The sequence below is a fragment of the Denticeps clupeoides genome, chromosome 20 (assembly GCF_900700375.1).
Source record: "Denticeps clupeoides chromosome 20, fDenClu1.1, whole genome shotgun sequence".
NCBI lineage: Eukaryota > Metazoa > Chordata > Actinopteri > Clupeiformes > Denticipitidae > Denticeps > Denticeps clupeoides.
In genome coordinates, this window is record NC_041726.1 from 7283234 (window position 1) to 7297945 (window position 14712).

General features: G+C 43.6%; 1 protein-coding gene across 2 annotated transcripts; it reads left to right on the plus strand.

The window, feature by feature from the left end:
- The first annotated feature begins 1661 nt into the window (after window positions 1-1661).
- Window positions 1662-14519, plus strand: col28a1a (collagen, type XXVIII, alpha 1a). Of its 2 annotated transcripts, XM_028963592.1 has the most exons (36): window positions 1665-1682; window positions 2268-2462; window positions 2965-3106; window positions 3699-4264; window positions 4350-4370; window positions 4470-4529; window positions 5556-5609; window positions 5685-5729; window positions 5916-5942; window positions 6079-6123; window positions 6231-6275; window positions 7657-7710; window positions 7798-7866; window positions 7941-8009; window positions 8100-8168; window positions 8267-8335; window positions 8440-8508; window positions 8628-8696; window positions 8839-8907; window positions 8989-9060; window positions 9160-9228; window positions 9481-9552; window positions 9999-10067; window positions 10361-10429; window positions 10510-10578; window positions 10685-10753; window positions 10853-10921; window positions 11003-11071; window positions 11149-11217; window positions 11310-11390; window positions 11745-11780; window positions 11876-11912; window positions 12004-12558; window positions 13075-13214; window positions 13381-13645; window positions 13906-14519. In XM_028963592.1, the coding sequence occupies exons 3-36, from the start codon at window positions 2977-2979 to the stop codon at window positions 14076-14078; spliced, it is 3513 nt and encodes a 1170-aa protein (XP_028819425.1). In that variant the 5' UTR covers window positions 1665-1682; window positions 2268-2462; window positions 2965-2976; the 3' UTR covers window positions 14079-14519. The 2 variants fall into 2 exon arrangements, with proteins under 2 accessions (XP_028819426.1, XP_028819425.1); XM_028963593.1 differs by lacking the exons at window positions 13075-13214; window positions 13381-13645; window positions 13906-14519 and having other exon boundaries at window positions 1662-1682; window positions 11876-11884; window positions 12059-12226.
- Window positions 14520-14712: the final 193 nt, after the last annotated feature.

The window sequence follows — 14712 nt, forward strand, 5'->3', positions numbered from 1 at the left end:
TTCGCTCTGATTTTTCTGTCCATAAGTCAGGCTATAAAAAGAGTATGAAGAGTAAAGTGTTAAGCTGCCGTTTGTTCTGACCTCCAGGGAAGAGTTTAGATGAGATAAGGGCTCTGAGGTAGGATTTGTAGGCCAGCATCAGTAGATTAAATCTAGCAAGTTGGGATTGTAGTAGTTGTAGAGGCCGGATGGCATTCAGAGGTAGACCTCAACACCAAGGCGAAAAGGGGAACGAGTGCGCGTAGGTAGAAGCGAATACCCCGGTGCGGAGACGCGCAAGGAGGTCGGCGGCCTTCCGCCGCGCTGTTCTAGGAACGTGAGCCCGGCGTGACACGCAACATCCACAGATGCTGAGGTTCGCATGAGTCGAGAAGGACAGTTGGTTGTCTGTAGTCTTATTTGCTATAATTCTATTAACAACAGGCTAAAGCATTAGGTGTGACAGATTACTTCAGTTTTTTGATTAAGTTTAAGCCAGTGTTCTCTTTTTTCAGTGTAAATGTAATGGTGCAGAATGGTGCAGGGAAAAGTGAAGGTGCAAAGTTTTAAAAAATGCTGTGGTAATATTGCAAATGTTGCTGTAATAGATAATACGTTCTAAACATGAAAGATGTGCAGTTTCAGTGAGTGTTTAGTTTTTTAATGGGATGTGGATGGAAGCTGAAGCTGTTGGTGGCCTAGCGGTTAAGGAAGTGACTCCGTAATCAGAAGGTCACTGGTTCGATTCCCGATCCGCCAAGGTGCCACTGAGCAAAGCACCGCCCCCACACACTGCTCCCCGGGCGCCTGTCATGGCTGCCCACTGCTCACTCAGGGTGATGGGTTAAATGCAGAGGACAAATTTCACTGTGTGCACCGTGTGCTGTGCTGCTGTGTATCACAAGTGACAATCACTTCACTTTAACTTTAAAACAGTCTGGCAGTGAAGGGCCGAATGCTACTGTAAATTTTACATTCTTACTGTGTGAAAATGGCGATAGATGGGATACTGACACGCTGTGAGAACTCTATGAGCAGGGACTGTGGAATCATCTAGGACCGTGAACTTGGTTCCAAACCCGAGATGTAAGATATCGTTCCGTTAGCAGAAGGCCGAGCTGCCACGACCTGCAGAGCCATTCGGATTTCCTGCTACCCGCCGGCGGCGAGCAGATGGACTTCCGCGGCACTGTTGTTCTTGCTCGATCTCGGTCTGTCTCGGGGGCGGCATGTGAAAAGGTCAATAATCTCCTGCCCGGCGGCAGCTGGCACGGCTGGCGCTGCCCGGCGGTGTTGTTTTAACTCAGCCCGGTGCCAGACAGCGGTGCTCCCACAACAAGAGGCTGCAGCACAACGGTGCCCTCCAGCCAGAAATAAAAACATCAAGTCACAACGCAAATGAGTTTTTTTTTTTTTTTTATCTAAAATGTCACTAATTGTAAGTGCACTTTGACCTTTGACCTCAGAGCTCCATGTCAAACACTGCACTCAACCCAACAAGGCGCACAGAGGAAGTAAACCGATTTGTGGTGTGTATCACCAGGATCACCCTCGGGCCCAGACACGTTTTACGACAGCGCTGGTACAATGACGTTTTTAGTGGGTTTCTGAAATACGACCCGGTCGCGGCTCTACACTGAACGGCCCACTGCCAATAAGATCAACTCAAATATGCAACGGAACAGAGACTGACAGGAGTGAAGGTTTGTTTTTGTCGATGGTCGGGACATAAATTATGGTCTTTTATGCTTATGCTTTTCCAAAAATTCTCCAATCTCACAAAAAGCATTACATTTCAAAATAGTGATGTGGAGAGTATTATAAAGGAATAAAGCTAATAATACAATGAAGAAAGCATATGCAATAAGGTAATTAATTAGGTAATTATGAAGTTCTAGATAATAACATCATGATGACCTATTGAATATAACATGACAGGGGGTGGTAGTAGCCTAGTGGGTTAGACACTCGCCTATGAGCCAGAAGACCCAGGTTCAAATCCCACTTACTACCATTATGTCCCTGAGTAAGACACTAAGTTGCTCCAGAGGGGGACTGTCCCTGCAACTACTGATTGTAAGTCGCTCTGGATAAGAGCGTCTCATTAATGCTGTAAATGTAAATATGATGACCTATCGAATTACGACTTTTTTGAGTTTTTGCCTCTTTTGCCTGAATCTTGCCTAAATACGACATCAAAACACATCTTCGGCCTTTACTGCACACCATAGTTAAGACAACGTTTCATTTGGTAATAAAAAAAGTTATTGCTGTGTGTTGGGCTTTAGTCATGACGGCTGTCGTGCAGCGCGCGGCTTCTACGTCATAAACACGCCGCGTCGGGGGGGCGGGGCCCCGTCTGGCGTCGGGGGCTTGGAATGAAGGTCCGGTGGTCCGTCCGTGCCCAGCTCGAGTGGACACCATCTAGGAAGGACGAGGGTCTGTCCCCGGAGCCGGACAGTGCATTTTTCAGCGACAGGAAGGTCAGCAGCGGACTTTTCTTTTTATTAACACTTTGTAAAATTATGCAAATAGTAACTTAATGGATAAAAAAATTAATAAACTAATAATAAACAGAATTTAACCAAGGCAGCAGTTATAATAGATGCAAACATGCAATGTACAACTTATGTATTTGTTAGGTATTTCAAGTTGTTATTTTTTATATATATAAATGTGCGTGTGCGTGTGTGTGAATCCTCTATTACTGCAATTTTTTGACGTCTGTCCATATAGTCATATTTAGCCATACTTTGTGAGTTTTTCTTTTTGGTTCGAAAATGAGGGTTTAAAGTAGTTTTTATTACTATTCCATTATTAGTTTTTAGATGGAAGTCTGCTGCCATCTAGTGTCTTTAACGTTTAATGCACTCATCTGTAATTCTGATTCTCATATCAATTAAACAATCAGTCATTACTGATGTATTGATAACGTGTGTGTGTGTGTGTGTGTGTGTGTGTGTGTGTGTTTGTGTGTGTGTTCAGAACTAAGGCAGGATGTGGAGTGGCGTGGCTCTGTGCTTCTTACTGCTGGCAGTGGGAGAGTCCATCAGGGACCAGAGCAGAAAAGCCCAGAGGAGAAAAGGGCAGAGGTCAGAAAACATTATCGTCCAAGATGAAGCGAAAAGTAAGTTAATGCCATCGTCTTTATAAACTTTGTTAGGTCCACTGACTTTGTGTTGCTATTTTCTATTTTACTGCAAGTGTCTGGATACAGGTGATGTTGCACTGACTGCCTCATCAGGTGTTCAGCTCCTGACCAGTACCACTGCTGACCAGTTCAAATTGCATTCGAACTCTAACTTGGTGATTAGATGTTGGTTTTGTGTTGGTAGGAGTGTATCAGTGTTAATGAGATCAAATTAATTTAAAACATGTAATTAATCTGTCAGACCTAATATTTTAGCCTTGCCGTAACGTGAATAAATCAAGCACACCTAATGTCAGTTTAATTATAGTAAAGTAAAAGTAGACAGCTTTTTGAGATAATCTTTATTGTCATTGTCACTTTTGAGGAACAGCAAAATTTAAGGAGCAGTCAATAACACACTGAGCCACATAGGCACAGGTTCAAACCCCACTTAGTACCATTGGGTCCCTGAGCAAGACCCTTAACCCTGAGTGTCTCCAGGGGGGACTGTCCCTGTAACTGATTGTAAGGTGTCTGATAAATGTCGTAAAATGTAAATTGTCTGTTTGCATTTCCCCTGACCCCTCAGCCACGCTGTGCCCGGTGGAGATTGCCTTCATCGTGGACAGCTCGGAGAAGGCCAAGTTCCAGCTGTTCGAGATGCAGCGGGAATTCGTGCTGCGCTTCAGCACGAGGGCCATGCAGCTGCAGGTGCCCGGATGGCGCCTCCGTGTCCGCCTGGCGCTTCTGCAGTACAGCAGCTCCGTCTCCGTGGAGCACAACTTCCGCGACTGGCAGGACCTGGACGTGTTCCAGAGCCGCGTCGCCACCATGACCTACATCGGACACGGCACCTACTCCGCCTACGCCCTCTCCAATGCCACGCAGATGTTCACGGGCGAGACGGCATCCAGCAGCCTGCGGGTGGCGCTGCTGATGACGGACGGGGTGGACCACCCGCGCAGCCCCAGCGCAGCATCTGCCGCCGCCGAGGCCAAGAACCACAACATCCGGGTGTTCGCCATCGCCCCCTCCGGCCTGATCAAAGACCCGTCCTCCGATGCCAGGCTGCGCTCCATCGCCAGCGCCCCGCCCCACCAGCACGTGTTCAGCCTGCCTGACCCCCAGCTTGACGGCAAACTCTTCAGAGAGCTGGTGAGCCCTGTGACAGCTTGACAGGACGGTCCTTCATCGTATCTCGTATGGCAACCCTAACTGCCACTTCCTTTCTCTTTTGCAGAGTGCACTGGTGAACGCAGAAGTAAGTGTGCCTCGATCTCAGACCTTTCTTCATGTTGCCATGTCCTGTTTTGGAATGTTTTTTTTCACGTTAACTGAATGCCTTGTTCCTTTCGTGCAGTGCCCACATCCAAAAACCTGCCTATGTGACAAAGGGGACAGAGGACCTCCTGGAAAAAATGTGAGTAAATAAAAAAACTGTAAAAGTCACATTTTACACTAGGCAAGTACATGACACTGTAGATCTGAAGGGAAAAAAACGTAACAAGTTCCCAGGACTGGTGGAAAATATTTAGGGCATTTACCAGACGACCTTATCCAGAGCGACTTACAAGCAGTGGTTACAGGGACAGTCCCCCTGGAGACACTCATGGTAGTAAGTGGGGGTTAAACCTGTGACTTGTGGTAAACTTGTGGCATTCCGGTTCGCAGACGAGTGTCTGAGGCCAAAACAGTTCTACGGTATCTGGGACCAAGATGTTGAGCATGATGTTGACTACAGTCAGCCTAAGCGAATAACATTATCGTGTAGTGGTGTTGGTGATCTAGAAGAAAATGTGGTTCATCTTCTACCTGTGCTCCACAGTCCAGTTGGGGTGAACATCTGTGTGTCCCATATGCTCCAAGCTGTCATCTGATGCTTTTATGTTATGACCAGCATTGTGGCTTTTAACAATTTGAGCTCTCATCTATGGAACTGGATCAGACATCCAATCTAACCATCATTCTCCACCTAATGGTCATTACTTGTTAATTTTTGGGACACCAACTCTACATCCATCCTCATACGTCAGTGTTTGTCACCTGTATTTTACCTGTCAGTAGTTTGACATGTTGCCATGTCCCGGATCCTGTCGTGCCTCACCTCGGTCACCCAACCAGGCCAACGTGCAGACGGGGACAGACTATTATCTGGGCAAAAGCTCAGACGAAGGCTTGTTTGCACTGGTGCAACCATCCTAACCCCATTCTACAGATGTTCCCAGCCGCCTCCTGGCTCCCTGTGTGGCAGGTGCATTCATCCACAGGAAGCGTTTCCCACACTGCAAGTGTAGCAGGTGTTCAGGATCAGTGGGGCTGGCGGTGGGAGGCGCCAATTGCCTCTGAATGGCCAGTGCTTCCTAGGATTTTGCCAAAGGTCAACATGAGCAAAAACCGGTGGTAATTTCATATATATATATTTATATAACACTAGCATTTCCCATAGGGGAAGCCTGGCGACGCTGGAATTGATGGATTACCTGGTCCAAAGGGGTCCAGGGTAAGTTACACGTCCCCTTGCATATGAATAACTGTGATTTATTTCTGATTGCTAAACGTTATCTGTTTATTCTAGGGTGAACCTGGCGTGAATGGGAGGCCTGGAATGGATGGACTTGAGGTTCTATCAGAGCAACATAATTTCATTTCTGTTTCATTTCGTTTGTTAACATACACGTTTGTGCATGTACACATATTGCATAATGTTTGTGAAAATTGTATTGATGTATTGATACAGGTGTAATTACGGTTACATTTCCCTGCATCAAATGAATCAAATCTAATCCGTTGTGGTCCATTTCTGCAGGGAAGAGCAGGAGTAAGGGGTGAAAAGGTTCGATGAGTTCATATCTGCAACTTTTTGGATGAAATATACACTTGATCTATATTGGTCAATAACATTCATAGATGTTTGAGTACTTTTTTCATACAGTCCTGTAACTAGCTGTCCCATTTGTCTTTCATTTCAGGGGGAGAGAGGAGAATGTGGTCCCCCTGGAAAGAAGGGTGAACAAGTAGGCGATGTGTCATGAATGATTTATAAAAACACTTGCACTCAAACACTTTGCATGGCGAATGTCAAAAAATTGTCGAAATGTTATCTATTTATTTCTTCCTCTAGGGAGCAGACGGTCCTTCTGGTCCACGAGGACCCAAAGGAGAGCAGGTGACATTTGTTTTTAAATTCTTTATAATATTCTTCATTAATAGTCTTCATTTGCTTTTTGATTTTACACATATATTCCCTTCATAAATGCTAATGCTAACACATTCTTAGCTGTGCAACTGTAAACATAAAGGAAGGTATTCAAGTGATACATCCCATAAGAAAAAGGCCTGGAGTCGCAGGATTTGCACCACCCACAAAGATGAGGAAATGATAACAATCGCGGCAGAACCCTTGCACGTTTTTCACAGTTTGCACTTATGGAATGTGAACCTGGGATTAGCCGTTATCCCTTTGCTAATGTGGGCTAAAGCAGTGAATCCATGCTTGCAGCGTATTGTTCCTATCTGGGAACAGACTTTGTCCAATGGGATTATGGCTTGGGACCTGCTTATTCCCGCTCGTCTCGTAAAATTTCTGTCCCGTCCAGAACTAGACTATGTGCATGATGAGATGCGACACAGGGGCACAATAACACAATGCACAGAGGAATGAAATGGCGCCTGCATGCTAGTACTGTATAACAACAGAGTTACAATCAACTGTACTTCAATAGCGAAAGACTACGTTAAAAAATATGCAAGAACACTGCACATGGACGTAGGACTTTTAAGTTAAAGTGAGCTTTTTAGACATTTCAGATATATACAGGTTAGACAACACATAGTGAAAGATACTATAGTTTCACAGTACATAGTTTCTCCAGAACCTGGTGTTACATATAACATTTAAACAAAGTTACGGACCAACATAAAGTACACGTGTGTGACAATGGCAAACCGGGCTACATGAAGTGCAAAAACATGGGACACAGGCAGCATAAGGGTAACAAACAAAAGTCAAACAAACAAAAAAAACTGTGAAATTATTAATGTAAAAATTTAACAAATACTGCTAAAGCAGAAATGTAATAGAGATATATTCTGAACATAAGAGTTAGAGTGTGTTTGTCACTTCAAAGTGGGAAAAACTCTGCTGTTGCAGAGTCTGGCAGTGAGGGCCCAAATATTTTTCCAGAGGGTGAAGAGTGCCTGTGAGGGGCGTGTAGAGTCCTTCACAATGTTGGGGTCTTGCGTTTGTTAAATGTCAATTATTAAGGTAAAAGATGATGTTCTCGGTTGTCCTTACTATCCCCTGTAGAGTCTTTCGGTAGAGTTCAAAAACCAGACAGTGATGCAGCTGGTCAGATAGTCCCCCTCAGTAGTCCCTTTATAAAAGGTGATGAGGATGGGTGGTGGAAGACAGGCTTTCTTCAACCTTCACAGGGCTTTCTTGGAGGTCCAGTAGGGGATAATGGTTTACATGCTTTAGTAGTGTTGTTCCTTTCATGGTTCCTTTAAGTATTAAATTTCTAAATTTGACATGTTCTTAACTATTCCAGGGTCCCACTGGAATATCGGGTGATGTTGGCCCTGAGGGTCCCCCTGGGCCTAAAGTAAGGACAACAGTGCAGCCAGTACCATTTGCATTTTTATTCACTGAAGCAATATTGTGTGAAAATGACAGAAATCTACATTTTTAGGGAGAACGTGGACCTAGTGGGGCACCTGGACTCCCAGGAGACCCTGGAATTGGATTTCCTGGACCTAAGGTGACTATTTACTGACCATTTATTGCACGTCTCTTAAAGAGCTCTGTTCTGAATTTTTTAAAACTTTCTTCCAGGGTGATAAAGGGAATCAAGGCAGACCTGGCCCCTCTGGCCCCGTTGGTTTGGGAGAGCCAGGTCTACCAGTAAGTCTCTAGAGATCTTTGGTACTAGGTGGAGATAGTTGCCTCAGAGAAAAAAACTCTTTAATTGGATTTAAAATGCAATTTATAAAGGGACCATCTGGACCTCCTGGGGTACAAGGTGTTCAAGGAGTTCCTGGTGAAGGTTTACCCGGACCGAAGGTGAGTTGCTGTCAGATCATTATGATTTTGTAAATACTGTGCATATGAAGAGATTATATTAAGGCAACAGGAACCAATTTTACTCAATGTATCACAAGGGTGATCGGGGATATGAAGGCCCCAAGGGTGGTCGTGGGCCTCTAGGGGTTGGCATGAAAGGAGAAAAGGTACTGCTTTTCATTTTCGCCTTCAGAAGCTTTCAGAAAACCATAAAGAAATCGTTTTGTGTTCTGTTTGAGGAATCTAAGCTTTACCGTTTCCCACCTCAAAGGGTAACAATGGAGCACCAGGACTACCAGGCCTCATGGGATTTCCAGGAGCAGGAATTCAAGGAGAAAAGGCAGGACATAATTTTCTGTGTTCAGAACCAGTTTCTTTTCATATTTCATTTATTTAGATTGAATATCTCGGTGGTATGATTCCAAGTCACCAAACATTAGTTTAACTCTTGTTGGCCAGGGAGACCAAGGACAAGTGGGACCTTCTGGTCCAAGAGGACCAACAGGGTTGGGTTTTGTTGGACCAAAGGTATGTTATATTCTGTTACAGGTGATTGCTCCATGTTGTTTGGATTGTTGTAATGAACTGCTGAAGTTTGCAATATTTACTGGTCTTCCGGTTTCAACTGCCTTCACGTTCATGATGGTTAAGTATTGAGTTGTCTCTACAGGGAGACCAGGGGTTTCCAGGTGAACAAGGACCCCAGGGAGAGAGAGGAGTTGGTGAACCAGGACCTAAGGTAAAGACACTAAACCTTAAAGATATATTTGAGAAGACAATATTACTTGTAAGTGTCTGTGTTCTTGGTCAAACTTTGCAGGGGGAACCAGGACCAAATGGGACTGCAGGAATTCCTGGTATCCCTGGTGAGGATGGAGCAGTAGGACCCAAGGTGAGAAGAAAATCTGTGCCCAGTCGATGTTGGAAATGCCAATCCTAACACTAAGATTGACTGGTTAGTACACATGACGTGAACATTTTGTTACTTTAGGGTGAAATGGGCTTACCTGGGCCAAGAGGTTCCGAGGGGGCTCCTGGTAAAGGTATCGCTGGAGAGAAGGTAAATGAACATGAGCATATTTCAGTTCATACTGTGACAGACACTCAAGTTTTTTTTTATTATGTTGCATGAGGAAACGTTCTGGTTTTAAATATCAGGGGATGTGTGATAAGATATCTAAGCCCACATTATATTTCATAACCCTTGAATAAACTACATTTAGATTTGCATGAAATATTATGAATGTGTAGCATATGTGTATGTGGCATATTTTTACAGAATGTTTGGTATTGTTTCTGTCGGACTGTATAGGGAGACAGAGGTGACAGGGGGCCCAGGGGCCTACCAGGGACCCCTGGACCAGTGGGGCCCACAGGGGCCAAGGTGAGTAAGAGCAGCTGTGGTATTTCATCATTGCCAATGAGAGGAATTTCAGGAACAGTCTGCACAACCACTGGATGCTAGGAATGCCAAAGTGGAGCTAGAGCTTAATACTGGGTTAATGGGATTGGACACACAATAGGCTTTAAATGTATGTTTGTTTAAGAAGAGATAATATTAGGATTAGGATTTTTTTTAATCCACTGTTTATATAGACATGGAATGCACAGCTGTCAAGTGTTGAAATAATCCAGTGTGAAAAAGGTAATGGAATTGTTGGGTTGTAAAATTTTAAAAAGAACATTGCCTTAAGAACCTCACCTTTAAAAAATGGTGAAACCAAACTTCAAATTTGCCACAAAGAGTCAATTAAATTATAAGATATTGCAACAAACACTGATGATGTAGAGTATAATTGCATAAATGGCAAGCTTTATCTTTGTGCCTAGGGAGAACCAGGCAGCATGGGTTTGATGGGAATTCCAGGTCCTCCAGGGCGTGGTTTGCCTGGGTCCAAGGTGAAGTGCATTGCTTGCTCAAATGAACCCACCTACAAATAACAATAAAGATACAGCAGAGCTGTTTTATACGTATATTTCAAAAATGTATTTCACATGGATTCTAAAAGTATTGTGAATTCATTACTTTATTTGACACACTGTAGCGGACGTATTGCTGAACACAATTTTTGCTATATTTTGCATTGTGTATAATTATACTTGCATTTGTGGCATTTGGCAGATGCACTTATCCAGAGTGACTTACAACGTAATGTATTATAATAAATAGAAATGTGCATGTCTGCTGTCAGGGTGACCAAGGTCCAGCAGGGCAGGCCGGGCCAGTCGGAGAGACAGGAGTAGGAATTCCAGGACAGAAGGTAACAATTGAGTTTCACAGATCACTGCAGTTTTAAAAAGGTGCATACTGACATGCATCTGTACATGGGGTCTTGGTCAGGGTGGCAGAGGAGCTCCTGGATCTCTTGGACCTCCTGGTGTAAAGGGAGAGGGTTTTCCTGGGCCTCAGGTATGTGTGACTATACACACATGGAGCAAAATATCATTTTCAATAAATGAAGAACAATGTTCAAAATGCACTTTGCGGATTGCATATTTTACTTGTTGCTTTTTAGGGTCTTCCTGGCCTGCCTGGGCAACCAGGAGAGGTCGGGCCTGAAGGAAAAGGGATTCCTGGTCCAAAAGTAATATTCTGACACATGGTACCATGTTTCCACAACACAGAAATGCATCTGATGGCAAACTGCATCACAGTATTATGCTGTGTATTTTGTGGCTTTCAGGGTGACAGGGGACCCCAAGGAATGCCAGGGCCAATTGGATCTCCTGGAATTGGGCTTATAGGTGCAAAGGTCAGTAATGAAACAATGTGTGAGAATGTTCTAGAGGGCACTGTATAATAATTAAACAAAAACTTTTTTTTAATTTTGCAGGGTTCTGTTGGACAGCCAGGCCAACCTGGTCTAACTGGCCCACCTGGGGAGGGCATCCAAGGGCCAAAGGTGAGATTTGTTTGGTCTTGAATTCTGGAGATGTATGTACTGAAGAATTTAATATCTGGCATGTTTTCTATGTGAAGGGCGAACCCGGATTTCAGGGCCCACCTGGACCTCGGGGACCACCAGGAGAGGGACTTCTTGGAGAGAAGGTACTAAAAACCTACCAACCATCTGCCAAAGTCAGATCATTTCTGCCCTCTGAGAAATGCGATAGTCTCTTGATGAAAACTCTCATTTCCAGGGAGATCGAGGGAATCTGGGTGAACGTGGAAGAAAAGGAGAGAAAGGAGAGGCCGGGTTGCCAGGACAGACTGGGCCTGTGGTAGGATGTCTTTTACTAAGAATGTCACAGTCTTCTGATGACTTGTGTTGTTTCTATAATGATCCTGACATAAGTGGACATTTATGGTTATAAGTATTTGACATGTACAGAGATGCTGCTATCTGTCTGTTTGTTAATAGATGAGATAAGTATGTATTTGGTTGCTCAGTGTTGCCAGATTGGGTGTTTTTGAATCAGAAAAAGGTATTGATTCACCCAAGTCAGAACCCACAGTCAGGAATTGGCATTCTGATGACTGTGCTGTGTAAAATGTTTGGCACTATTTGTGCTTTTCTGAATATATTCATATTTAGATTTGACTCCACCCCTAATATGAACACACCCTTTTTGCAGGGGATCCCTGGAGAGAAAGGGGACGCAGGCTTATCAGTGAGTGCAGAGCATTTGTTGCAGCGTTTTTTCCTTATACTGGCTCATATAATGACTCATACTATAGACTCATGCTATCTTTCTGTCTCATTTAGAGAGAGGAGGTGATCAAAATAATCAGGGAAATATGCGGTAAGAGTAAATTCAATTTCAATATTGTCAAAGTCAATATTGCCTCTGGCACTACTAATCAACTGAGTGTGACCATCTGTATGATGAACAGGATGTGGATTGAGGTGCAAAGAGACTCCGCTGGAGCTGGTTTTTGTCATCGACAGTTCGGAGAGCGTGGGACCTGAGAACTTTGAGCTGGTGAAGGACTTTGTTAACGCCCTCATTGATCACGTGCCAGTGAGTCAGAAGGCGGCTCGCATCGGCGTGGTTGTCTACAGCCACGTGGATATGGTGGTGTCCAGCCTCCAGCAGCTGTCCAGTCAAGACGACATTAAAGCGGCCGTACGGAGGATGCCCTACTTGGGTGAAGGCACCTTCACGGGCAGTGCCATTCACAAAACCATTGAACTCTTCCGGGATTCAAGGCCCGGTGTCCGTAAGGTTGCCCTGGTGCTGACTGATGGACAGGCAGACCGGCGTGATGCGGTGAGGCTGGAGGATGCCGCTGCCAGGTCTCACGCAGAGGGCATCGAGATCTTTGTAATTGGGGTGGCGAGCCAGAACGATCTTTTCTACCGTGAATTAAAGAGTGAGATGAACGTTATAGCGTCAGACCCAGACTATGAGCATGTCTACCTAGTCAACGACTTCAAGGCTCTTCCAAGTGAGTATCTAGGTTTCTGTGATAATTTAGATAATTTAATAAATACATAAACCATTACTCTTGGTTGTGAAGCCTTATTGGTATTCAGGTGTATAAGGATGCACAACTAGATGTTACTGTGGAAACAAGTTGTTTTGTAAAAAAAAAACTAAGCGTAAAAAAAACTATACATTAAATTGAACCTTATTTTCAGGATAATCATAGTGCTGCAATACTGTACAATTTACTTATACTGTAGTTGCCATAAATTGCCAATAGAAATAAATAGAAAAGAGATTAGAAATAATAGAGAATATAAATAAGTAGATGAACCCTAACTTGATTGAAAGTGTTATATAAGAAAGCACCACTAGATGTCAGTGTAGACAGAAGGCAAACTGAATGAAAAGGAAATGCATCCAACTCAATACATATGAATATAATGCGTGTTACATGTATTTTTCCCATAAGTATGACAAATTTATGATAAGTGAAGAGCAATGAAAGTGGTTTCATGGTTTTAAACTTTTTTTGCAGCCCTGGAGAACAAACTCATGAGTCATATCTGTGAGCACGAGGATGGGGTGTTCCCCTTTCTTCCTCCAAGCACCTTTTCAACATTGGATAGAATGGGTACTCCCAGCTATGATGACGACTACCAGCCTGTGGACAAAGAGGTGGAGTAGAGCATAGTAGGGTCCATAGTACAGCATGCTGAGACTTTACAACTGTATCCCACACATCAGTCGCAATACCTGAGCAATTAGCTTTTCTTGAGACACCTCAACCAATTACAGCTATATATATTTATATTGAGAATTGCTACCTGTGCTTCATCCACAGCTTCCGGTGGATCCAAATGGCTTCTTCCTCCCTCAGGGCCCAGAGCCTGAGATAGACGTGAGCACAACCGTGATCTCGTATGAAGAACCAGTGAACGAGTTGCCAGTTTTCACTGCTGCACCGCCCGGTGTGAGGGGGGACCAACGGAAGGTCATTTCACTGGTGGGACCACCAACACCCACAAACGTGCAGTTTGTTCCAGACACCACATATCCTCCATCCACTCAAGCTCTTCCACTCCAAATGAACAACGACTTTGTACTGGGTGAGTATGCAAAGCTTAACAGAATTTAACAGAGCTCGAAATCAAACTGTGCTAAATATAAGGAAGCACCACTAGATGTCACTGTGGCAAAACATTATTTGCGCCTTATTTTCTGGAACACATTGAATTTATTATGAATTTATCATGAATGTATACTGTTGAATCTTTTTTCAGCAAGTTTCTTTGATTAATTAATACTTACACAGACTGAGCACAACCGAGACGAGTAAAATACTGTCAACTCGTTTCCTCGTTTCTAGAGGTAGGCTGCACTCAAGGGTTGGACCCCGGTCCATGCCGGCAGTACGTCGTGATGTGGTACTACGATCCAGAAGCAAATGGCTGTGCCCAGTTCTGGTACGGCGGTTGCCCTGGCAACAGGAATCGCTTTGAGACAGAGGCCAGTTGCAAGAAAGCGTGCGTGCAAACGTAACAGATGGTAAATAGAGCGCGGGCATCATTTGGGCTCTGGACAGGGACGACTTCAAGGGAAAACATTTTAGACCAAAAGTTCTTTTTTTTTTTTTAAAGGGTACTGTAAATAAAAAAATGGAAAAAAACAACCAGACCACCAGAGCTGCCTTTGAAATTAGCAAAAAAAAATGTAGATGCTATGCTTTAGATGCCAAGTTTCTTCAACACTTGAACTCTTGACTGTTTTTATGTTCATGGTGCAGTGTAAAGTGTACAGTACAATGCTCAGTATTTGTATCTTTCATTAAAATATAAGATGCTGTGCTGCGAACTTGTAGATGTAGAAATTTAATAACATTATCTGTTTAATTCTGATGATTGTTCTAAATGTATTGTTTATTTTGTGTTGCTTTTTTAACTATGTCTTAAGTTGTCTTATTAAAAGTAAATTGTAACAATATTTTAAAATATGTTACATTATTTTAACTTGTCCAGTGGTAAAAGATGTAGTGGGGATGAGGAACATTGATATTAACTGAGATTTCTTCTACTTTTGCTTATTAAGGGTCACCGCAGCAAATTGTGTTCTGGTTTTCCACATAAGGAAAAGCTAGTGGCCATTTTAATACTAACTGACTAGTTACATCGATACA

Excerpts from the sequence above, each read along its gene's own strand:
- col28a1a (XM_028963592.1), top strand. The coding sequence starts at position 2,977 with ATGTGGAGTGGCGTGGCTCTGTGCTTCTTACTGCTGGCAGTGGGAGAG. Across the intron at positions 11,781-11,875 it reads AAGGGGACGCAGGCTTATCA|AGAGAGGAGGTGATCAAAAT; the intron begins GTGAGTGCAGAG and ends TGTCTCATTTAG. Across the intron at positions 13,215-13,380 it reads ACCAGCCTGTGGACAAAGAG|CTTCCGGTGGATCCAAATGG; the intron begins GTGGAGTAGAGC and ends CTTCATCCACAG.